Consider the following 25339-nt stretch of genomic DNA (forward strand, 5'->3'; position numbering starts at 1 on the left):
CCAACTAAACCAATGGTATTCTTCTTTGGGATGCTAGCAATGCATAATAAAAATAGAATAAATCTGTTTTTTTTTTTAGACCAACCACCCAAAATATGAGTTGTCTGTTTATTTTTTGCTAAAAGCAGTGAAAAAATTCTTTTAAATAGTTTACTTATGAAGTTTGATAAAGTTAAAATCATGGTGTTCCCACAAAAAAAAAAAACACCTTTGAGAAATAACATATATGATTGTTAGAATGTGTTATTCAAACTTGTATCACTTTTATCAAAACCAAAACACGTGAAAATCATCTATTTCAAACGAAAAAATGACATTATAGTTCAAGTTTTATCGGACCTCAAATGTTCGCCTTTCAGTTTGACAGCAGTCAATATTTCTTTTTAAAAATGTAAATTTTTGGGTTTGGACATTTTACAATTTAGGTGAGATAGAATCGTAATAAAAGTTCCCACAAATTCGAGTTGTTTTTGAATGCAGCAAACAACTATAATTTGTTCAAACCTATAAGTCTAATTTCTCAAAAAACTAGACATTCATTTATTATTCGCAGTAAAATTGACAAACAAGAGAAAAAATAAAAACATGCCCTTAAATTAAAATACAGGCATCCTTTTTGTATCCCTTTTAAAACCTTCTACCCTGTGACCTACAATTGTAGAGACAGAACTATATATACATAGAAAATAACAGTTGACATGCAAAATGTACAGTGAAAATAAAGAAAGTTTAAAACAAACCATTGGAAATAATAATGTATACTCTCTTCCAACTGTAGACAGAACAGAAAAAACATTTCTTTTAAGTTTGATGCTTTTACTTCGCTCTTTTCTCGACTTGTTTTCTAAAATCATAACATAAAACATGATTTCAATGATCAAAAAATAATTCAAGGAACAGAATCACACATCAAATAACTTAGAAAACACATTATTTTTCAAAATTGAAGCAAAAGACAAAATTGGTGGGGGGGGGGGAGGCCTAACCTTCACCCTATCAGCCAATTTTGGAGAAGTTTACACTTGTTTTTTTATAATTTATTAATAAGTACTTGGAATTATATTTATATATGGTGTGATTATACTGAAATTTTAACATGTAAGTAATAATGAGGGAAGAGCTTTAAATGCAGGGCCATATGAAAAGGAAGGAGGGTAGGGTTCAAACTCCCTTCAAAAATTTTCAGAACTACTACTACAAAAAAAAAAAAAAAAAACACAAAAAGAATGACAAAGGAAGATTGAGAACCAGATTGGATTGCATTCTGACCAATAAAGTAAGAGATATTGAAGTTTTAAGTATTCAAATTAAAATCTAGAAGTTTTGTTCAAGTTTTATATTCTATTTTGCTTGTCCAGCTCACAAGCCAGAAGATAAAAAAAATCTCACCTTTATCTGTACTAATATTTTTTTTTAAGTTCCACTCACATTTTCTGAACTAAAATAGTTCATATACATGTATACCAACCTTGAAAGTAAATTCTGGCTGCACTAGTGGAGGGAAGTATAAACTCTAATAAGATGGGAGGCTTCTTGTTTAAAACTCTTCCAAAGGACTGTACATCTCTGCAAACTGAATCGACCTCCATTGTTTCAATTTGCGAAGCTTTAGGGTCCCTAAACTGCACTAAAATTAATTTTTAAGCTTTGCATAAAACATAATAAAGTTTTTTCTTAAATTTTTGGTACCCGTATAAGAGCTGTGCTACACTGATTTTTCATTAGAGTAAAATATAGTTTCAGATTTTTTTAAATTAATTTTATAACTTATTAAAAAAATTATAATTTACTTTAAGAATAATAAATATTTTTATATTTTTTTACATTGGGATGGTTCATACTGAGATGCAAAAAATAAAAAAAAAAATCTTTGCTGTATCAAGGTAGCTCAAATATTATTTGCAAAAATATCAGAGAACTATTTAACAATGACTATTAACAATTTTAGAATCTGAAGTATGACGCTAGATGTGTGTAGTAGATAAAACTTACTAAAATAGCACGGAATTTGCAGATGGCAACGAAGGAAAAGATGCTTTCTTTGTAGCAATACTGTAACAAGTAAAAGCGATAAAATGTAAAAAATTCAACTTGAAAAAAGCTTTTTTTTCCTAAAACAGTGTAGATAAAACACTCTGTTGAAAGTACAAGCAGAAATTTTCTGTATATCCACATCATCTTTTGTTCTTTGTTGAGTTCTGTGCTGTGTAATTGTAATTTTGAGAGAAGCTGCACAAAGTTTTCGAGTAGCACATTTCAAATTTAAAATTCTATACGCAATAAATAGTTCATTTATAACACACCACGCATCTAAAGATGCACCACATGTGATAAAACTATATAACTATGGCAGAGAAATATGACGAAAACTAAATTTTTACTATTTGAGAAAAATTATTGAAAGTGTTAAAAAAAACTGAAAATTGCCAAAACTTCTAGTCATTTGTGGCAAAGGAAAGAAGTATACTACACACCTCAAAATTTTTATGGGAGTTTAGTACCACCAATGACACCTTTTCCATGCAACTCATCATCGAAAATAGAAACATACTATTTTTACTAATTTGAATGACATGAAAAAACTGCACTTTTTCGGAACTTCAACACAATTACGGCAAATCAAGAAATTGTGCAAAAAAAAAAATCAAATTTTTTATTTGCACTTTGCTCCATCAAAGGTACCTTTTCGGCACCACCCATCATCGAAATAAAAAAATCCCACCCTATTGTCTATTTCCATATTGTAATACAGTCAATTGTAATACAGTACAGATCATTTTTAATATATACACCCAGTACAGGGTGGCGACAGGAATTGTGAAAAAAAGTTCCCTGACTTTTCCCTGATTTTCCTGATTAAGTTCACCAAATTTCCCGGACTTACGTTACCAATGATAATGGTTTTCTTTCTTTGCTCTACTTGAAATCCATTGTATGTAATATATAAAATGCAGTATTTTAAACGTTTTAAGTTGTGTAAAGTTGTTGAACTAAAGATATATTTTTAAAAGATGCTACTTTTTTAATAAAATGATTTTTTAAAAAAACCTACAAAACAGTATATTAAATTTTTATGCATGGAAAGATTATAGAAAATTTAAAAAAAAAAAAAAACTTTACTTCCAGAAACCACTCAGCATAAGAATTTTAAGAAACTAATAAAATTACTCTTAAAAACATATGTGTATTTATGATAGAACTAAAAAGTAATTGAAATTATTTTGAACTAAGTTTTCAAACAGTATAATAATTGTTGGAAGAATAACAAGTAATAGTGAAAGAATAGAAGTAATGTAGTTATTCTTACATAACTAATTGACATATTTATGCAAAACAGATTAAACCATTTGACATCCATTCATAGGGAGCTGCTTTTCTCTAATCAAGAAGATAGGTTTTAATGAATGAATATAGCATTTTAACAATTAAAAAAAAAAGATATTTACTTATACACAAGTTAAATCTATTTCAAATGATTTCAGTATGTAACGAAAAAAAAATCTTAGATTGCTTTTGTAACAAACAACTTTGAGATGCAAGGCGGGAAAAAAGAAAAAAAAAGCAATTAGTTAATTTTAAAATATATAAAAGAAGAATACGACTTGGTTATAAAATTAAAGGATCACTTAAGTCTGAAGAAAAGAAAACCTTTCTAATCTGCGGTGACAACAAATAGTATAACGGCAAAAAACGAAGTTTTTTTAATTGAAAGTTCAATTTTAGCAATCAAATTAAAAACGCAAAGAAGTAATAACTTTTAAGCTTTTATAGTATTAATTCAGAAACAAACGATTTCTTCCTGAAATCGTGATTCGCCCAATCCAAAGTTGCGGGTGTGACATTTACACTAACTAAATTAGTCATCAGCAAAAATATTTTAGAGTATAGGTTTCAATTTTTATATTTTTCAATAAAGATCACTTGCAGGTACATTGATGCCAATTTGCAAGTTGATTGATATTTTATTTATTTTTTAAAAAATTAATTTCTACCCGTTGCGGGTGTGACATAAAAAGGACATGCATTTTCACCTTGCGATCAAAACATTCAAAACTCTGTGAATTATATCAACTGATCGAACTGGTTTTTTTTTATGTTAGACAGTAATACTTAACTAATTATTCTATACAAAAATTTAGATACTCACTAAATTAGTTTCACTGTAAAAAATATTCAAAGTTGCCGTTGCGGGTGTGACACCCCGTTGCGGGTGTGACTTGTGTGGCCAATAAAATAACAACATACACAAATAGTTATCAATCAGACATTTTATGATTAGCACAGTAATAAATAAGAGAAATTGCAAATAACTAAGGAAATTTTTGTTACATAAATCTCATTTCCAATCTAGAATTGATGATTTCAGGGGGTGTTAGTTTTCTTATTACAATGTTCTGTTTCTCCCATGATATGTCTGACTGATTGGGCCAGATGTATACATGTTCTGAAGGTTTTTTTTCCAAGTATTCTACTTGTATGTCTTCTCCATCTATTTGCTTGATTTGACCATTTTTTTTTTTTTTTTTTTTTGAGGTAGAAAACAAAACTAATTCTACAAAATCTCCAATAGCATTTATATTACCAAGGGAGATCGTTTCCGACTGAGGCAGCAATGAAACTTCTTCAGTGCACTTTCTGCAGTTAGTGCCTGCCACTTGAATTGTACCCATATTGATCGGTACAGCATGGTGTACCGATTGTAAGTTTGGTATAGCTTTGTACAAGGCAGCAGCGTGCGTGAAGCATTTTTGCAACATCTTTTGTGATGTCGCTCTTTGCAGAATAAAGTACTCTGATTTTTTTAAGAGCCTTTTCTGCTCAAATGGCAAAATCCGATGCAGAATTGACTGTTGCTCTACGCTGTAGAACGGCAAGTGACACTATTTTTTTTTGTTACCGCACCAACACCATCCACAGCTCCTTATCTATGAGTCCTTGCAAAGTATGACCATGCAATTTTAATGTTGTAGTCTTTATGGTTGTATGACATTAACAGAAGATTGTACCTGTCTATGGATTGCATTACCAAAGGTTTGAGCTCATCAAAAAATTGCCATCGACTCTGCTTCTACAGTTGGAGATGGTGTGGCCCCTTTTGTCGAAGATTTCTTTCTCTCTCTACATTTTCTCTGCCTTTCATTCTGGTTTTGCCTCTACATTTTCTTTTTTTTCATGGCCACAGATGTAATTTTTTAAAGTAGTTTCTTCGTAATTTCTATTCTTGCTTTGTTTCTTTCCCTTTCTTTTAGAGAATATTCCGAGTATTTAGCCGAGTTTTCTTTCATCTTTTTACGATGATTTCGGAATCTTTCAGTGCTGTTCATTCTTCTGCAAAAAAAAAAAAAAAAATAAATAAATAAAAATGTGTAAAGTGAATAAATATAGCACTACAAGTCCCAAAACATATTGTTGAACATGTTTTTTTTTTTTTTTTTTTTTTGAAGTTCTTTGAATTTTTTAACCCCAAATGAAATTAAAAACATTAAGTTTTGATTCATTTAAAACTTTAACTAACAGAATTTTATACAAAGTTTTTTTTAACAAATATTTTAATAAAAGTTTCATTACTATTTTTATTATTTCTTTATATTTATTTTGAATTTGAAGTAAAAAATAATCTGTCCCTAATATTACATTATTTGTTTTAAAAAGTAAAGGGGGAAAAAGTCAAATGCTGAAAGCAAAATTATACATTTTTATACATATTAAAAAAGATAAAATATTGTTTTGGTTTTTTAAAGTTTTATTAAAAAAAAAATCTTACCTTATTGAATAGTTGCCTTAATTATAAACCAAGAAATACAAGAATGTTTCTTAGGAGAACCAATAATATAGAATACCAAACTGAATAAATCAACTGCACATGCTCTAAAGATACTAATTTTGAATTAACTGGGGTCTAGACAAATAAGTCAAAGGTCAAAGGTTAGGTCAAAGGTTAAAGCATTAGTGCTGTCATCTACATGCATTCCAGAATTACATTTGTGTTTAATTTAAAAAGATGTTGCGGGTGTGACTTTAACTAAATGTCACACCCGCAACAGGAACACGTCACACCCGCAACGCTTAATAACTCCAATTAGAACATTAATTAATTTTTTTTCTGTTTGTTATTCAAAGTACTTTAGTAAACTATTTTAGAATACAAAGTTTCAAAACTTTTAGGCAAATAAATTTTTATGTGGAAATATAAATGCATTTTTTTGTTGCGGGTGTGACACAATAATTAAGAATAATTAAATATGCTTACCTTTTGTAGTGAAGATTAGTAGACATTTCTCTTCAGGAAAAAACTGTTGCTAATGAATGTCAGATTGTGTGTGAAACTTTATGGATTTCTAGAATTATTTGTTCAGCTGTAATAGACCATGCAACATAAGCAGTTTTGGTGCAGTCTAGTTCGCACTGATATAGTTCCACTTTAGTAATTAAAATAAGAATGTTAATGACATAAATGAAATTTTTTTTCAATAAAATATGAAATAGTATACTTTTAACAGTGTGTATGCAAAATTTCAACCATATCAAATGAAATTTGAATTTTCATCCTCATGTCCACTTTTTTTTGGATTGGGCGGATTACAGTACGCTAATTACTTCGAGACAATGGAATAAAGGCAAAGGAGCTAAGGCATTAATGAAGGCTTCCTCTTTGCCTGTATGGTTGTTTATTTTACGTAGCATTGAAAGCGTAAAAGGAAATTTCAAGCGAGGTAAAATAAATAACTTAACAGACACAGAAGCAATCTTAGGAAGTTCATTCTGTGGTTAATAAGTAAGATTCAATACTTTGACATTGAGGAAGAAAGATGCACAAATGTTCGGCAGTGTTTAATCGCACCTCATTAATTTTACTTTTTTTTTAACAGATAATTGGCGGAACATGTGTAGGGAATTAGAGTATTTAATTTTGTAAAGCAAAAAAAAAAAAATATTTTTTTCTTCATAAAAATCAACTTTCCCTGATTTTTTGCTATTTTTTCAAAATTCCCTGATATTTCCCTGACTTTTCCCTGATTAATAAAGTTCCCTGACTTTTCCCTGATCTCCCTGATCTGTCGCCACCCTGCAGTATATTTTAATATATACTGGGTGTTTATATTAAAAATGATCAACTCCACACTCTAAGGCCATTCTATTGAACCTTTGTTCATTTTCACATTCAATGCAGCTACTGCAATTTTATATTAATGCTACCAAGAAAGCAAAGTTTCTGCTACAGTTGCACTCTAAATTACTAACAAGTAACTAAAATTAAAAAAAACCCGACTGAGTCACAAATGTAGAATTAAGAGGGAAAATTGAAAATCCTTTTAAAAGCCTTGTACTATTAAAAATCAATTACAAGTATTTTATTTGTTAACAAATAGAAACTGGCAATAGATAAAAATTTTAAATCATTGCTTTTAATTTTCTTGTCGGCCAACAATGAATTTGGTTACAAAACGCTTGAATAAAGGCTTAGCCGTATTTAAAATCTGCTTTAAAAAAGGGTTATAATTTGAATTCTGTACAACATGGAAGTTCCAAGCACATTCTATTAGACGCAAAAAAAAAAAAAAAAAAACTCTTTATTTTGGGTTGAATTTTTAAAACTTAATCTTATTTTCACTGCAAAAATTATGAAAAACTTTTAGGGGTTTTCAATTAACATCTTCATTAGTTAATGTCATCCGAAGACGCAACCTAGCTAAGAACACTCTGGATCAACTCTACTTTTGAACAAAAAAAATTTTTTTTTCTCAAAATCGGTAAACCCTGTTTGCCGCTAGAGTGCCACAGACAGACACACAGATACACAGACAGGTCAAATTTATAACCCAATTCCTTTGTATGTCGGGGGTTAAAAAGACGAAAGGTATTTTCGAATTTTTGCTCAAATACGAAGAAAACAAAAGCTGCAGAGTTGGAGAGAGGAAGAAACATGAAGATATTCAACTTAATCATATTATAAATCTTAACTAATATGCATAAATCTTATATCTTTAAACGAGCAATTCTTGTGGGTATGTATATATTTTGTATCTCGAAAACGGCTCTAACGATTTAGATGAAATTTTGGATTTAATTATAGTTTTGCATTCTAAGTTCATCTACATCAGTGTTTTTTCTGTAAAAATGCGATTTTTTACAAAAAAGTTTTTTAATATAAAGTCGAATTAAGTTAAGCCTTGAAGTAAACTGTGAATTGACGCATCAGGCAGACGATTTGCAACCATAACAATGAAAATTTGTCTCTTCTCGCTTTAAAATTTTATACTTGCTTAGGGTTGCCAGGTTTGGCTGATATTGGCCACTTTGGCTAATTTCAAATACACTTGGCTGAAAACAAATTCAAAAGCATTATGTAAGTCGATATAAGGCTTTTTTCTTTTTTAAGTGAAACTATTGCTTGACCATCCTATTTTATTTTATTTATTTTCTTTTTACACTTAGAATAGTTTAACATGTTTTTTAAATCACGCATCTAAATTTTATTTCGAAGAAGCGTTATGTCTTGAGATTGTTTATGTTTTGTTAAGTCAATTGTTATCATTTGTTGGAATGGTTTGTGGATCATCAATTTTGATGGATATCATGCTGTATGTAGCATTTTCTGGCGTAAAAACTAAAAGTACTTATTCAAAAAGAAAATCTCGATTGGGATAAAATCGTGAAACACATCATAGTATGAAAGGAAGTATTCAGTTCAAAATCGATTTCACCATAGCAAAACTAAGGTCAAAATATCTTAATTACTGACAACAAAATTGTATACTGGAAACAAATGTAACAGATAGTTTAAAGCAAAATATTGATTTAATTACATTCAGAATCTTCTTTGTTTGGTACTTTAGTGTTATAAGAAGGTCGAATGCCTAATATTTCGTTAATGTGAAGCTTTTCAATTATATTTGGAAAGGTATTGAACCTTAAAAAAAACACGCTTTGACAAAAAATAATTCTTTTAAAGCCGAGCGAGGCTCGGTCGTCCAGGTACTTACTATTAAGTTCAATAGCACTCTGTCTTAATTGTCATCATATACAAGTATAATAATAAATTTTTTTGTTTCAAATTGAAAAAAAAAATATTAGCTAGTGTTTATTTTTTAAAAGATGTTAACATTAACCCTGGAGAACGAGTGGTTATTGGGCAAACGTTAAGACACCCGGGGGTCATTGACTGACCCCAGATCAAAATCTAGTCCTACTCTGGTAAAAACATTATTTATTTACTCATTTACTGTTAAAACCATAACGTTTTATTATTTTAGATAGAAAAATTTACTTTTAAATGTATGTGCAATTGATAAATTGGCTTTATATTGCTCTTACAATGAAAGCATTTCTACACTTGTTCTCTAAACACCTCCATAGATACAGTGCGGATAATAACGCTTTACAAGCTTTAAAATAAATATAATGCTGTTACTGGTACTTTTGATGTAGAAACCTGTAGAATTAATGCGGAAAATTTTTCATTTTTTATTAAAAATTATGAAAAAAAAATTGTTACATTCAATCTTTTATACCAACTTTTCCACAAGGAAAAAAAATCAATTTATTTAAAGAATTTCCACCCGCTTTTATTTCTGGATCATATCTGCTGAAGCTATCTAGATTTAAGAAATTATCTTTTGAAAAATCTTAATCATCATTCATTTTCGTCATTAATAAAAAAAATTATGAGAGTCAATTTTAGCAAAAAATTTATGTAAAGGACCTATTTCTTTTTCTTATGGATTTGGCATTGCTACATACAAGGAAAAAAAATCAATGTAGAACTTATTGAAACAAACTAATCGCACTGGTCACGCAAATGTATTTTGTCTGTGGAACAAACGAAGGACGCGCAGGGTCATTCTATGACCCCAATAACTGACTAAACGTGTATTAGTAGAGCACAAATGCCTGAAATACCTTCAAACTATTAACAAAAGGTAGATGAAGGGACCAAACTCAGCTACTAATGAGGAAAGAATGAACTGGTAGCTAGTTTTTTGGGCATTGTAATTTGTAAAAGGCCTGAGGTCATAAAATGACCCCCACGGGTCCTCCCGGGTTAAGGCTAAATTTTGTACTAACTTTCAACTAGAGAAGAAACATAATGATAAAATCATATGAAAATAGATGTATTGATACATATACATACATGTATGTATGTATTGATAGATATGTAAATGTATTCATTAAACCACCAAAATGAGCCTCAAAATGAGTGATCTATGAACTTACACATGAGCATTTTGCTCATTTTATCTAATGACCACAAAAAATGTTTTTTCAGCTGAAAATATTTCATTTACTACTTATTTCAAACACTAAGTATAAGACAAAGTATTAGTACAGTCGAACCTCGTTATCGCCACATTCAGATTTCACGACACTCCGGATGTCACGTCCCTTTTTCAAAGTCCCGAACTTATGCGATACAGTTTTAATGTTAAGTGACTCCGCGTTTTACGAGATTTTTTTTGGGAGGGAGGGGGGCAACTCCGGTTACGAGGACAGTTCGAGCTGGGTGGATTGGATCAAATATTTCTTTGTAATTGAAAAATTTTCCATAGAATAATGAAAACATCTGGAAATGCTTGTCGTAGGAGCTTTGGACTCGGACAAGAGGCATGACACCTCAAAAATGGTGGGGGACGAGAAGATAAGTTCTGAAAGGTACAGATTTCAGACTTTGACAAGAGGGACAATAGAAAGGAATTAAAAGAGGGTGGATTGTAATACTGGACGAGGGAGACAGCAGGAGAAGAGAAAGACCATAGCTACCTCAAGCTGTAGGTGGTCACTACAAGCTTCTCTCAAGAGAGAAAAAGAGATAAGAGCTTCTCATTATATAGAAAAGGGGCACACATCACTAAAATGGATAAAGGAATTAGAAAGGGTTTTTTAACCTTCGAAAAATGGGGCTCAGCTGTCAAAATCTAATCAAATTGCAGACAAAAATGAAGCGTCTCGAACTGGTTTCTTTCTTGCTGATAATTTTGTAGAAAGGAGGAGTGTTAAAAATGTTATTCTAAAGTTTAGCAAACACTTATTAGAAAGTATTGTAGAATTTAAAAAATAATAATAATAGTGAAGTTTTTTAAAAAAGAATTTTTATTATATTCACCAATAACTCAAATTTGCATTAGTTGAATCTATTTAAAAGCAGAAACACTACTAATTTCTTTATTAAATCTAATTTTATTGTGAATTAATGTTTAATAATGAATTTTTAAACTATTCCGGTTATGACGTCGCTCCGGCTACGACAACACTTTGTTGACAGTACCAGAGGTGTCATGATAACAAGGTTCGACTGTATTGGATGAAATATTTGATGAAACAAAATGTATATTCGGCTTGGTTCCAGTATTTTGCTCACAGTGGAGGATTAACCTTCAACATTTAAGCACTTTGCTAAGCTGGTTTCCCAATTCGTGCTTTTTTGCTAAAGAATTCAGCTTAAACTATTCAGTTTAGGCCAAAACATGAGCTGAATATCAAGCTTTATTTCAAAGTATCCACAAGTTAGTGTATACAGTCAACACTCGATAGAACGACCTCATATTACTGCAACCCTTCTGTTATAGTGACCAATGTATGAAGTCCCATTTCCTATTCCATAGATGCAATGCTATTTTAATGTCCATTAAAGTGTTCGAACTCAACCTTTCATTCCACAACAACGCCCAAAACTAAGTTTCAATTTTTGTTATTATCCTCAGGACCAATTATTTGAAAACTGACATTTAAACATTTTGTGTTTTTAAAGATAAAATATTACCATTGAAAAGAATTATTTGTTGGTTTTGGGTCAAAAAAGTGTGAATAGGGTACACAAATGGTAGACATTACAAATTACATACATTTTTTTTAAGTCAAAAAAGCAGAAAGTATCTATGATTGCAGCTTTTTTTTTTTAAAGAAAAGAAACTAACAAAAATGTTTTTACTTATTTTGTTAGTTTTTTGCTTCTCTTTTAAAACAAAGCAAAACTATGAGAAATTATTACTGCATTTTTTTTAAAAAAATGATTAAATAACATGCAATATGTTACAACAACCACTTGTTATAGCGACCGATTGTAAGATGGGGGTCGTTATAATGAGCGTGGGCTGTTGCAGCCAAAATATTTCCACAGAATTATCACAGAAACTTGGCAAATAACAAAATTTAAAAATAAAATTATAGACATAACTGCATCTGAATAATAATATAGTAGAAAAATCTGCTATGTTAAGTTAATGGCTAATTTAGTTAATTAGCCATATTTAGTTAATAGCTAAGCTTTAATTAGTCTATTTCTTGTCTCAAATCAAGAAATACAGCCGATATAATACACTAACAGAATTGAATTTAGATATTTTTACTCAACTCATTTACACAAAGAGGTTCAAATTTCAAGCAGTCAGACAGTCTGCCATTTTCACTTACAAATTTATTATTTAATATATTGGTCTTCATAAATTTTGCATTTGGATTTAAAATTCACGATTTAAGAGTATAAAACTACATACTTCTTTTTGCAGGGCTTGACTTTTCTTGGGATTTCTCATCACTTTCCTTGATATGCTGGTTATTAATAGAAGTTGAAGGTAAATTGGACAAGTTTTCTTTCGCATACAAGCCAGCCATTTTCTCTTTTACTCTCTTTTCCTTCACAATTTTTTTATGCATTTTTTTGTTCTTTTGTTTAATCTTACCTTTACCTAGTTGCTCTTTAGCATAATTCTTAACAGCTTCAGAAGCTCTACTGCTATTTTCACTTCTTTCGGAGCCAAATGGAGCTTCAAATAAGGGATTCCCCGGCATGTTCAAAAAATTTGGGGATTTCTGAATTTCTTTTGACATATTATTGAGAATTTCTGAAACACTTTGCTTGCAGTCTGTACTTTTGGGTACAAGATTATGATCTTCAAGTTCTGGATGAGGTAAAATTCTATCCTTACAGTTTAAAATAAGATCTGAATCATTTATATGTTTTGCAGCAAAACCAGTTAAAACATCCACATCTATCAACTTGCTACTAGATTCAGCAATCAAACTATCGTTTAATGCTGAAACACCAAGAGACTTGTCTAGTAATGTGTTTTCTTCGATATTTGACACAAGGCAAGGATCATTGAATAAAAATGGATTAGAACAAGGTTCTATCTTAGGTTTAGGTAAAACAGAACTGCTGCCTGGAGTTTTGCTGAACAACATATCTTTTATGCGTTTTTCAATTTCTTTGCAATCTGGAGTCGCCATATTTATCTAAAACAAAATGCATAAAATTAGCATCTTATTAAACTGTAAATCAGATTTAGATAAAATTTAAAACTGTCAGTGAACTCAAATGAGTGCTTAAAAATTTTCTGCCGAAAAATGCGATACTCCTTTTACATCGCGGCCAACAGAAAAAATTTAATGTTGAAAGTGAGTAGAGTACTACTACTATTGTTACGAGCACTCGATAGTTTCTGCATTGATTGTTGGCAATACACTGAGATGCCTACAAAAAGGGCGTCTCTGTATTGGCTCGTGGCTTTTCGAATGTTCGTCTGCTGTCGATGTTGAGTTTGAAATATGCTGTTGAATGTCAAAATGAGCCTTTTTTGCACAACCTTTTGAAATGTGCCATCTTTTTTACACAATTTTCAATGTACATATGTCCCAGTTACTGATTAAAGTTCTAGCAAGTTTAAAATGTTGAACAGTCATTTATTCGAATTGAATGGAAAATTTGCTCTCCCAAATAATCAAGCTATTTTGTTGATGAACTGAACAACTATGCAAGCAGAATGTTTTTTCAACTGTATTTACTCCTTTTATGATACAGTGAAATCTCTCTAATAAGCACACTAATGGGACAAATTTTTTCACCCTCAATAGAGGGGTGTTCACAGGAGAAGGGTTTAATAATGTTCTTTGCCTTAGAATCTGAGAATTAAAAATTGTCTGCCTTTGAGGGATGTCCGTTCGGAGGGGTTTTACTGTATTATCAATTGGGGTACCTCAAAATTGGAGATTAACATTTGTTGCTCATCAAAATTAAAAAAAAAGTAGTATTACAGAAATTTGTTTAAAAACATAAAAAATTTCTGCAAACTTTGGAAATTTTTTGGAAACGGCGTTCGCCGTGTTTGTCTATATTATCTTGGTCCACTGTAAATGTTTAGAATACGCAACGGTATATCTAGCATGAGTAACACCCAGGGTGGCAATTTGTGATGTCGCTCCTTCCCGCCCCCCTTCCCCCAGAAACACACACAAAAGGTTATAATATTTTATGTAAACAAGAAATTCATACAAATTTCAGAAAAAACTACGTTTGTGTTATAATTAGAGATGAAAACAGTCCAAAAAAAAAAAAAAACAGAAAATTTGGTCCATACTTCAAAATTTCCAGAAACTTTATATCTCTGGTTATAACGAAATTTTAAGTGAGACAATGTACAACAGACAAATGAAAATGATGAACCCTTTTTCTATATCTTGCCCTAGACGCATTGCAGGGTTGTCACAAGGTCATAAAAGGGTCATTCCATATCAAATCAACCAAAAAAAATAAATTTTGAAGGTCAATGTTTTGGATTGTTATGATTTTTTGTCTGTTTATTATACTTACCTCCAGGATGAAAAAACTGAAGTTTCAAATTTTTTCAACAATTCTTAGCAAAGTTATGTATTTTTTAAATTTTGTAGGAATCCGAAATTTTGCATTGATTAAAATCTTAAGAGTGCTATTATTAGAGTACTATTTGACTTAGGAGTCTACAATTGGTGCTGTTTTGTTCAGTCTTTTATAAGGTTTTCAAAAATATATAACAAAGCCCAGTAGCTAAAAAAAAAATTATAATTTTTTTAATAAAAAAGTTTTTTTTAATTTGTAAAAATTCACAATTGAAATTTTTAATTTTCTTGAAAAAAATATATGTTACTTAGCCTTTTGTTAGCAACATTTATTCAAAATTTTAAAATGGCATTCTTTTGGTATCATGCAGAAATTTTTTTTTCCTCTTTTAACAGTGCTTTAATGGGTCATTCCATGTCAAATCAACCAATAAAAAATAAATTTTTAACGTCAATGTTTTGGAATGTAATGATTTTTTATCTGTCTATGATACACACCTCCATGATGACAAATCTGAAGTTCAAAATTTTTTCAACAATTCTTTCCAAAGTTATAAATTTTTTTAACTCTGGAAGCATCATAAATTTTACATCGTTTAGTAATCTTTAAAAGGCTATTATCAAAGAACTAATTGACTTAAAAGGTTAAAACTTGTGCTGTTTTGTTTAGTATTTTAGGAGGCTTTAAAAAATATATAACAAAACCTAGCTACAAAAAAAATCATTTAAAAAAATTTTTTTGTAAAAATTAAAATTTTTAATTTTCTTGGGGGAAAAAAAAACAGGGTACTTAGACTTTTTTAAGCAACATAAATTCAAAATTTCATGATGGCATTTTTGTGGTATCATGGAGAAAAAAAAATTCTCTTTGAAACAGTTGCTTTAATTTTATTTGTAAAAAACATTTGTTCTAATGAAAAGTAGTTAAAAGTTTAAACCGGGACTATTGCGTAGAGAAACAAGTACTTGGCAGTATTGCAAGCATATTAACAAGTTCAAACAATTTTTTCGGTGAAAAAATATTTATTATTGAATCAAAAATCTAAATTTTATTTAAATTTGAAAACTTCAATTTAAAAGTTACTGAAGCTTTTTTAGCCATATTTTAAAAGCAAATTTAAGTTTTATTTATGTATAATTTAATTGCTACAATATAAAATTTAATATTTTTTTAAGCCCATTAAGAAGCAGTTTGAGATGTGTGTAACTCACTTTGCTACTATAGAACTCAATTTGTAAGTCCTATATAGTATAGATATACTTTCTTCTTATGTAAGATTTCAGTATAGTTCTTAGATCTTTTTTCACCCAATGTCCTTCCTTTTTAAATGAATTGCAGCAAAATATGCTCCATTGTTTATCCATTTTCAACTGAAAGTTGGCTCTTAACAACAAAAATATGCATAAATTTAACATCAAAATAACAATAAAACTTGGGGGGGGGGGGGGAATTTCTCAAAGAAAGCAAGCAGTAAAATTTAGAATGTGCACTATCCAAGAACATACAAAGTACAGAAGATTTCAATGCCTCTGTAGTGGGAGAAAGCAGACGTGTTTCATATTACACCAGGAGAAAGCCTAAGGGTTCGTTACAGCAGGCAGCTGATGAGTGGGAGTGGCTACTTAGGGGATGGGTATCAGGGATGTAGGTGCTGAAGCATGACTCATGGTGGTCAAGCCCTTCTACTGTATCAACCCATGAACATAGGATTGAAAAAAATGTTGATTGGAGACCTTTGCTTTACTGAATTATTTCAACACTTTCGATTCCGGACCATTTGCCATCGATAAGTAGACTAATATATTTTCAGTTAATAAATTTTAATTCTTGACTATTCAAAAAAACCTGCATATATATATATATATATATATATATATATATATATATATATATATATATATATATATATATATATACATACATATTTCTGTATAAATAAACATCTATATATATATATATATATATATATATATATATATATATATATATATATATATAAAGGAATCAAGTCAAGGGTGCCAATAACACCTCCTCAAATACTGTACAGCCCCCCCCCCCTACAGGGATGAAACCTCTTTACAGAAAAAATGCCCCTTAAACATCCCCTTAAAAATCTTAATGGCACAGTCTTTGCCATCCCTCCATCCTCCACCCCCTTTGGATGAACCAGCTGATCAAGCAGTATGAATTGTTACATGAATAAAGATGTTGAAAGAGGAAACATTTTTTTTTTCTCATGATACCACAATAATGCCATCATGAAATTTTGCATAAATGTTGCTAAAGTAAGACTTAATAACATAAATTTTTTTCAAAAAAAAATTAAAAATTTTGATTTCGAGTTTTTTTAAATTAAAAAAAAAATTTCAAAAAAATGTCAAAAAAAAAGAAAAAGGTAGAACTAGGTCATATCATATATTTTATAAAACATTATTATATACAGAACAAAACACTACCAGTTTTAACTCTTTGAGTCAAATAGTTTTTTAATTACGGCCGTTTAAAGAAAATGTGTCAGGAAAAATTTTCAACTTCGTCAAAACTTTAATATATTATAACTCAAAAACAAATGAGTGAAAAAATCCAAAACTTTGTATATTTTCTCTGTTGTGGTAATACTCCATTGGAACAAAAAATGAGCAAAATCTAAAGACATGACGTTTTGACCATTGGTTGATTTGATATGGAATTACCCAAAAGTATGAAACGAAGCATTTGTATGAAAATGTGAAAACTTGAGTACTTAAATTTTTAAAAAAACTTACCACATAGATTGTAATTTTTTTAAAAGTGGTACTTAGGACATCTTATGATTCAAGTATTATTATGCTCTACTTGTGCATGAGTGAGCCAATCAGAATCAACTGCAGCTTTCTTCTTTAGTGACTTCCATTTTTCATTCATATTTTGCCTAGTCAAAAATAGCAGTGCAGTTAGGAGTTTGAAAATAAAAATGAAAGTTATGTCATTGTTTCATTAAAATGAATATAGCAAAGACCTTTTTAAATAAAAGAGCATTTTTAAAATTTTCTTCTTAACTTTTTAGCAGTTTAAATACAAAACTACTTTTTCTAGCTCTAACATCTTCTAAACATTTAAATATCCATAACTAAGAACAAAATTAAATACAGTCAACTCTCAATAATTCAAAGTCCCAAGGGACGGGCTAAAACGTTCGAGTTATTGGTAGCTCGAGTTATGGAAAGTTTCCAAAACAGTCTCAAGAGTTTTGGGACCTGATGAAAACTTTGAGATAAAGGAATATTCGAGTTATTGAGGTTCAACTGTATTCTGCAGGATTTTTTTTTGATCAGGGACGATTGTGAGTTCATAGAAAAAATGAACTTCTTTCTTAAAGCAAGTTTGAATAGTTAGAATTATTTGCAGTTTTGTAATTCATCCGTCACAAAAGAAAAATATTATGACATTTTTTCGGGCCAAGAAAGTGGGGTATGTCCATCCACCTCATTGTGGGGTTTGCTGGACCCTAACCTACCCCAAGTGATTGAAAAAAAAAAAATTCTCTTAAATTTCAATGATTATAACATTATTCTAAGTGTTTGTTTATTATACATTCATTTTCATGTTACACATGTTTGGAAATAATAACTTAGGGTAAAAAAAGGAAAGGCTAATTTTATAATATTTTTTACAAAAATTATACTAAATTAATTTTACCACTTTTAAGATTTATTTCATATCTGCATTTTTTTACTTTTATATTTTCAAATATTTTTCTACACTTTTGCAGAAAATAGTTTTCAAAGGGTAAAATATTTTATACTTGCTATAATGAAGTTCCTGTGTTAAACATAATTTTTTTTGCCAAACAAGCTTTCTACATAGAAACAAAACAAACAGAAAAAAAAAAAAAAAACTTTTTTTTAAAATTATATGATTTCATTTCTATAGTTGATTTAAAACAAAAGATACACTACTTAAAGATGTTAATGTTCTTGTACTACTTTTTCTTTGAAATACAGTCGAACCTGTCTATCTCGAATTTCACAGAAAGTTAAAAAAAATTCGAGATAAAGAGGTTTTGAGAAACTTATTGAAGTTTGAAAATCTGATGATGAAAATTTGTATTTTATACTAAAGACAATACATGCCAAAGATTAAAATTCTTCCGTATTAGTTTTTTTAGGTATTTACTATTTTATTCCAAGTACTTTAATTATTGCAAGTTTAAGGAATCATTTTGACAGTAATGAAATTTTAAGCACACCTTTTTCAAACAAAATAGTCTTTTATTGTTTTTTGTGCCTGATTTCTTTGGATTAAACTATCCTCTTGAAGTTGGCTATGGCTGAAAATCCATCATTGGAAAAATCTTCCGTTTTTCGTTGTAGCATTAATCTACTTACTGGAACACTTTGGTCCTTGCATTGGGGGAATCATTTTAAAACGCACTTGTCCACATCTGGAAAGCACATTTTCAAATATTTTTCGCAGTTTTATTTGACTAAAACTTTTGCTCTACTGATATTCTGTTTCTAATTATGGTCGAAAGCGTGCTAGCTAGAATACTAAACTTAGCAGCAGTTTCATTTTTTTTCATTCATGGATTGCCGTCCGAAAATTCTAGAATTTTTATTTTTTTCATCTTCTAAAAGAATCTTTTTAACTTTCTTTTCACACCTATCATTGGCTTTTAATTTGAATGACCTTTAACCTTGAACTTGAAAAACTCACCCCACAATCCACATGTCAAATCTGTCAAGCCCACTCCTCACCTCTTTGTCCCATTCTCTGCCCTGTGCTCTGCTTCTGAGAAAGCCCTCAAAACCGACTGTCCTTTTGTTGGTCTTCCTAGAAAACCAACCTGTTCCTGGACGCATTTCTCCTTTTTATCCACTGACCTCTCTGCCTTTGAGGACAAGACTACTGTTTCTGCGTTTAAGGAAAGGTGTTGGTTGTTTTGAAGACGACTGGGCTTCAAATCCGAAAATTACCACACTGCTGAAATTCGAGATATAGAGGTTTTCGGATCGAGATAAACATGGAAAATACATTGAATTTTGGCTGCAAACGCAGGGAAATTAAAAAATTTCGAGATAGACAGATTTTTGAGATAAGCAGGTTCGAGATACACAGGTTCGACTGTATATGGTATTAGAATAACAGGATTCTTTTCTTTTTGGATTTGTTTCATGTGATACAATGAAGAAAAAAAAAAGCTTTTTTCCCCCTAGCATATATTGACCTAACTGTGCACAAAAATAACACATGACTTCCAAAACCCACTGTCTGCTCAGGAAGTAGCACTTTTATATTCCTAGATATCATTTAACACATCTTTTTGTTAAATTTAATTTGCATTAATGTACTGCCCAAAAGGGTAATGGCAACAGTTGGAAATGAAGAAAAGGGTCCTTCCATTTTAAATCAACAAATTTTCAAAAAGTTGTTGCATCACCATTTTTGATTTTGATGAAGATTTACGTGTGCATTCCTTTCATTTCCTAGAACCCCCAAAAAATATATTTTTTAATTTAAAAAAAATTACCCTTTGATACATTGGTCATTTTTGTTGTTGGCAACAGCAAAAATAGGGCATTTTGATGCTTTGTCTTATGGACAATAACTTTTTTCTTGCAAAGCTTTTGAGCTCAAACATAGCTCATTGGAAAGCTAAGAAAAAGATCTCTTCATATATGATATTAATAAATTTCAGATTTAAAAAAAAATACTAATTTTTTCAAGGTCAAAGTTTGCGATGAAACACAATTTTTTTACCACTTTTGAAAATTAAAAAACCTATGAAGGGTTTAGAATAACCAGCCCTATTTTTAATCATATATTTATATGCATGGCTACTTATTGTATAAAAAAAATTGGCTTATTTTTTTGACCCCTTTATGAGATATGCTCCCTCGAAGTTGCAAATTTTTTTAAAAAAAACAGTTTTCAACGCTAAAAAAATACATGTGGGGGGCCAGATAAAATTTCTTTTATTTATGGTATTTTAAGTACTTTTTACCAGCTTTCTAACAAAATAAAAGTTGCTTTGTTATTCAAAGGTGTTTGGCAGATATAAGGGTCTGAATTTTCAAATGATTTTGCTGAAACAAAGCTTTATTTTTTCACTTTGTAATCTTAGTTTTTTATTGAAATGTAATTACATACTTCATTCTTTGCTTTAAATGGTTTAAAAAAAAAAAGACTTGAAGAGTTATGATGTATTGTATTTGAACTTTAAAAATACAATTTAACATTTTTAAGTTAGAGACACAAGTCCTTCAATGATATTTTCTTCAGTATTTTGTCTCACGGAGAAGAATTGATAAATGTTCACTCACATCACAGGTGTGATATTGTGACCTCTTCCTTGTACAGACCATAGTTCTGATGCAATCAACATTTTTAAAATGTCTTTCAACTGAGCCCAAGTTTAGTCATTATCACTTGATTTTTAAATGATGTTCAGGCCCTTTAAGATGAAAAACTGAATCCTGTATTCTTCTACTACATTGAATACTTTTACTTCCAACACTTCTCCTAGCCACCAGTCACTATCATACATACAGCAAACTAAATCTGATAATTTCGATCGTATTCTTGCTTTTTGTTCAGCAGGTTCGTCTTTCATGACCTGAAAAATTGTAAAATCTGAAGGAACAGATGCGCCTCTGACATGAATGATATGTCTGTTGATAGGGTTGTAGCAGTGAAAAGACAGTTTGGAGCAGTGGCAGTGCTGCTTTATATCTTTTTTCAAGATCCGTTGCTACTATGTTAACATCATCACAGGAAACATAGAAAAATGTTAAACCATTAATATGCTTGGTGCAATAATCATGTACATCTAATGGATTTAAGATTTGATTATTAATTGGGCGCTGTAAACTAGCTTCTTTACTGTTCCACCAATCCCATCGCATGGGCCTTTCCCATGGGACATAGCAAGAAAATGCCACTCTGCTTTTATACCTAAGTCCTCTTCATGGTGGCTGAGGTTAATGAAGTTCTTTCTGTTTTATACTGTGCAGCAGACCCATCTGAAAATAGGTTAATTTTGAAACTGAAGGGTGGTTTGCCTTAATTTTTTCAACAAGGATCTTTGTCTGTGGTAGTGTTGTGATCCAGGTAATCACTTACAAAGCAAAAACATTCAGCTTGAACATTTCCATTTTTTGCCAGTATACAACAAAAGGATGAAGTGTGCATTGAACACCTGACCAGTGATAGGTCTGGACATCATCTTGGACAACACAAGAAAACTTTTATGAGAAGTCTCCAGAACTAAAACTTCTACCTTATCCAAGGGTGCCCATATAGTAGGTGGGGGAGGGGAAAGTAGGGGCTCACCCCCTTCCCTAGAAATTAGAGTACTTTAAAACATTTCTTCTTTTGCCATTAACGAAGAAGTTATTTTTAAAAATGTTAAATTTTATTAAATCTAATCGGTACTGAAATTGGTTTCTACAGGGAAAATATCCTGCTAAACCATGAGGAAAATATTGAGCTCCCCTCACCCATTAAAATTTTGCCTACGGGCGCCCCCCTTATCCAGAGCGTCTTTTTTTTTTTTTTTTTGAAACTCTGAATGCTTACTGGCAATGAAATGGTGGCTCTTCAGGTTCCAAATTTTTCACAACACTTAACCAGAAATTCTTGCAAGGGGGGCACACATTTCAATAAAAAAACTAAGATTAAAAAGTGAAAAAAAAATATCGTTGTTTCAGTGCAATTATTTGAAAATTCAGACCCTTATATTTGCTAAACACCTTTCAATAACAAAGCAACTTTTATTTGGTTAGAAAGCTGGTAAAAAGTACTTGAAATACCAGAAATAAAAGAAATTTTATCTGCCCCCCCCCCCACATGAATTTTTTTAGCATTGAAAACTGAATTTTCTTAAAAATTTGCAACTTCGGGGGAGCATATTTCATAAAGCGGGCGGAGTAACAAGCCATTTTTTTTATACAATAAGTAGCCATACATATAAATATATGATGAAAAATAGGGCTGGTTATTCTAAACCCTTCATGGGTTTTTTAATTTTCAAAAGTGGTAAAAAAATAGTTTTTCATTGCAAATTTTGACCTTGAATTTTTTTTTTTTTTTAAACCTGGGATAACCCGCATCGGGCCTCTCAGGCCCGGTCATTACAAAACTACACTGCCAAAAATCACCCCTTCAACAGAAATGAATGAGGTCCACAGTAGCTGCGTTCGAGGTGACCTACATACTGACCACATGCTTTTCTGGAATGTACATTACCCCTTTTTCTCAGAAAATTTCGGTTTGGGCCTCAGAGGCCCGGAGCGAGCGCTCAGGCTTTTCATTTCAGATAGAGAATGTAAAGGAAGAGGTTGTGAAATGCATCGCTATTTAAGCTACAAAGAAGAAATGAAGAGGTTGCAGACCTTGTTGGTTGAAGTTTCAACTGAAGAGAACTCCCTTAATGAAGATGATGAAGAAGAAGTTGACACAGAACAGTAAAGCAATCATTAGTAATGCTTAGAAGAAGATTTAGATTCATGTATCATAAAACTTTCTTAAACCTAACTTTTTAAAACATATTTTAGAGGCTGTTTATCTATTTATAATTCAGTGTTGAAAAAACATTTTTTTTTCTATTTTGCAAACTTAATTTGCTGAAATAACCATTCCGGGCCTAACCATTGCGCCCCCCCCCCCCCCGAGCGTTAGTGCGACAAAAGGTACCGCGAGTTCTCCCGGGTTAAATCTGAGAAATTTATTGATGTGATATATGAAAAGATCTTTTTCTTAGCATTCCAATGAGCTATGTTTGAGCTCAAAAGCTTTGATAGAAAAAAAGTTGTTGCCCATAAGACAAAGCATCAAAATGCCTTATTTTTGCTGGTGCCAACAACAAAAATGGCCTAGATATATCAAAGTAAATTTTTTAAAAATAAAATATTTATTTTTTTTTTTTTTTTGAGGTCTAGAAAATAAAAGGAATGCACATACAAATTTTCATCAAGATCAAAAATGGTGATGGACACCCCATTTGTTGATTTAAAATGGAATGACCCAAAAAGGATATAAGGCAGTACGAAGGAGTTTGAAGGCGAATTTTTACGCTTTTACAACTTTTTTATAGCATGCAACTCTGAAAATTTTGGGGGGGGAAGGGGGTTCTGACCCCCTGACCCTCCCCCCTCTGGCTATGGCCTTAATATTAATCCCAAGTTGTAATACATACAAGTTGGAGTTTGATCTAGCATTTAAAGGGTTTTAACAACTAGATTATAAGTCTGGGAGAGATTCAATCTTTTGGTTACAAAATGTGCTTAATAGCTGCTTAGTTTTAACACATGGTGCACGTCTCTTAGCACCTTTTCTAAGCTCCTATACCTAAATTTTGATGACTTCCGCTTTAACTCTGATCATGCAAAATATCTATAATTCAAGTGTTTTCAAAAATATGACATTTTTTGCCCAAAAATACCTTTTAGTTTCTGCTCCAGAAAATTGTGCTTTTTGCATACCTCGAATTTAACAGCATGATACTACTAAAAAACATGTTTACTGTAAGCAGATTTAAAAAATACAAATAAAGCATTCATAATATCCAATTTCAACTAACATTAAAAGCATTTGAGAAAGTAGAAAATATAGAAATCATACTGTATAATATTCTAGAAACGCATACAAGTGAAAATAATTGCAAATGAAAAGACCACGCTTAAACAAGTAAGAGTTCATTGGAAACGAATTCGACTCCTTCAAAAAAAAGTACAATTCATATACTGAAAACGCCCAACAATACTCAGTATTGGTGACAAGCACGTAATGTTAGGAAGCTATACAATACAAACAGCAATAGTTAAAATTGTTGTCGCATCACAATTCAATCAAGACAGTCTGAGTTCAAAAAAAAAACCATTGCAATAATTTAAAAATGCAATTCATAAAGTTTAAAATTACAATTTAAGTTGCAAAGTGAGAACCGAGAAACTCAATGGCTAGTCGTACTACTCACTCAGCGAATACGACGGAGATGTCCTTTTTAATCAATTCTACAATCAATTAATCAAGTAAGGTTTGATAACAAGAGATGAAATACAAAACGTTCGCATAATTACTTACTTTTATGGGCCATTCATTACTTTATATTCAAATCTTTCGTCTTTTTACATCTCTTTATCAACCAACAAAATACATACACATAAACATGAATGCCGTAATATCCTGCGAATATTCACAAAATAAAGTGGGTGGAGCAAAGTGAAGAACACATCTCATTGGTTGTTCAATCTGGGAATAAATTCCCATTGACCTTTTTCTACGTGACGTCATTGATGGTATATGACATTACTGAGATTCTTACTGCACATCGAGCCCCGTAGGGGCCCTAATAGCATAAAGTAGCGCCCATTCTTGCATTTTTACAACTTTTACAGCTATTTTACAGCCAAACCAGCTGTTTCAAATCTTTTTTGACTCCTTGCCCCCTCTATATGACACGCATCGGCTAGAGTCCCGCATCGGCCATCGCCCCAAAGAAACACACTCACGCAAAGATAAAACGGACCATCGGGCCGCGGGCAAGTGCACCTTCCCTCCTGAGTTCCCTAGCGCCCTCGAACTTGTGCGGTTCCGTTTATTTATTATTTCTTTAACGTTACTTTTGCACTCTCGAACCAGATGTCTTTGTTTTTTATGTATTTAATTTTTAGGCTGCGTTCGGAAATGATCCACCGGTTACACCGCATGGTTAGTCTATTCGCAACTCCAGCGGTAGAATACGCTACCTTGCGGTGATTTATAAAAATT

At 31.1% G+C, this 25339-nt stretch overlaps 1 protein-coding gene across 1 annotated transcript in view; it reads right to left on the bottom strand.

The window, feature by feature from the left end:
- LOC129232606 (terminal uridylyltransferase 4-like) overlaps positions 1-24736 on the bottom strand; it is a 91923-nt gene extending 67187 nt beyond the window's left edge. Inside the window, exons 1-4 of the mRNA XM_054866744.1 lie at positions 24653-24736; positions 17356-17501; positions 12492-13230; positions 741-844 (exon numbers count right to left, since the gene is read on the bottom strand). Coding sequence (XP_054722719.1) covers positions 741-844; positions 12492-13224 — 837 coding nt within the window. The 5' untranslated portion in view covers positions 13225-13230; positions 17356-17501; positions 24653-24736. The remainder of the gene's footprint in view (positions 1-740; positions 845-12491; positions 13231-17355; positions 17502-24652) is intronic.
- Between the last annotated feature and the right edge of the window lie 603 nt (positions 24737-25339).

The sequence above is a fragment of the Uloborus diversus genome, chromosome 1 (assembly GCF_026930045.1).
Source record: "Uloborus diversus isolate 005 chromosome 1, Udiv.v.3.1, whole genome shotgun sequence".
Classification (NCBI taxonomy): Eukaryota; Metazoa; Arthropoda; class Arachnida; order Araneae; family Uloboridae; genus Uloborus; species Uloborus diversus.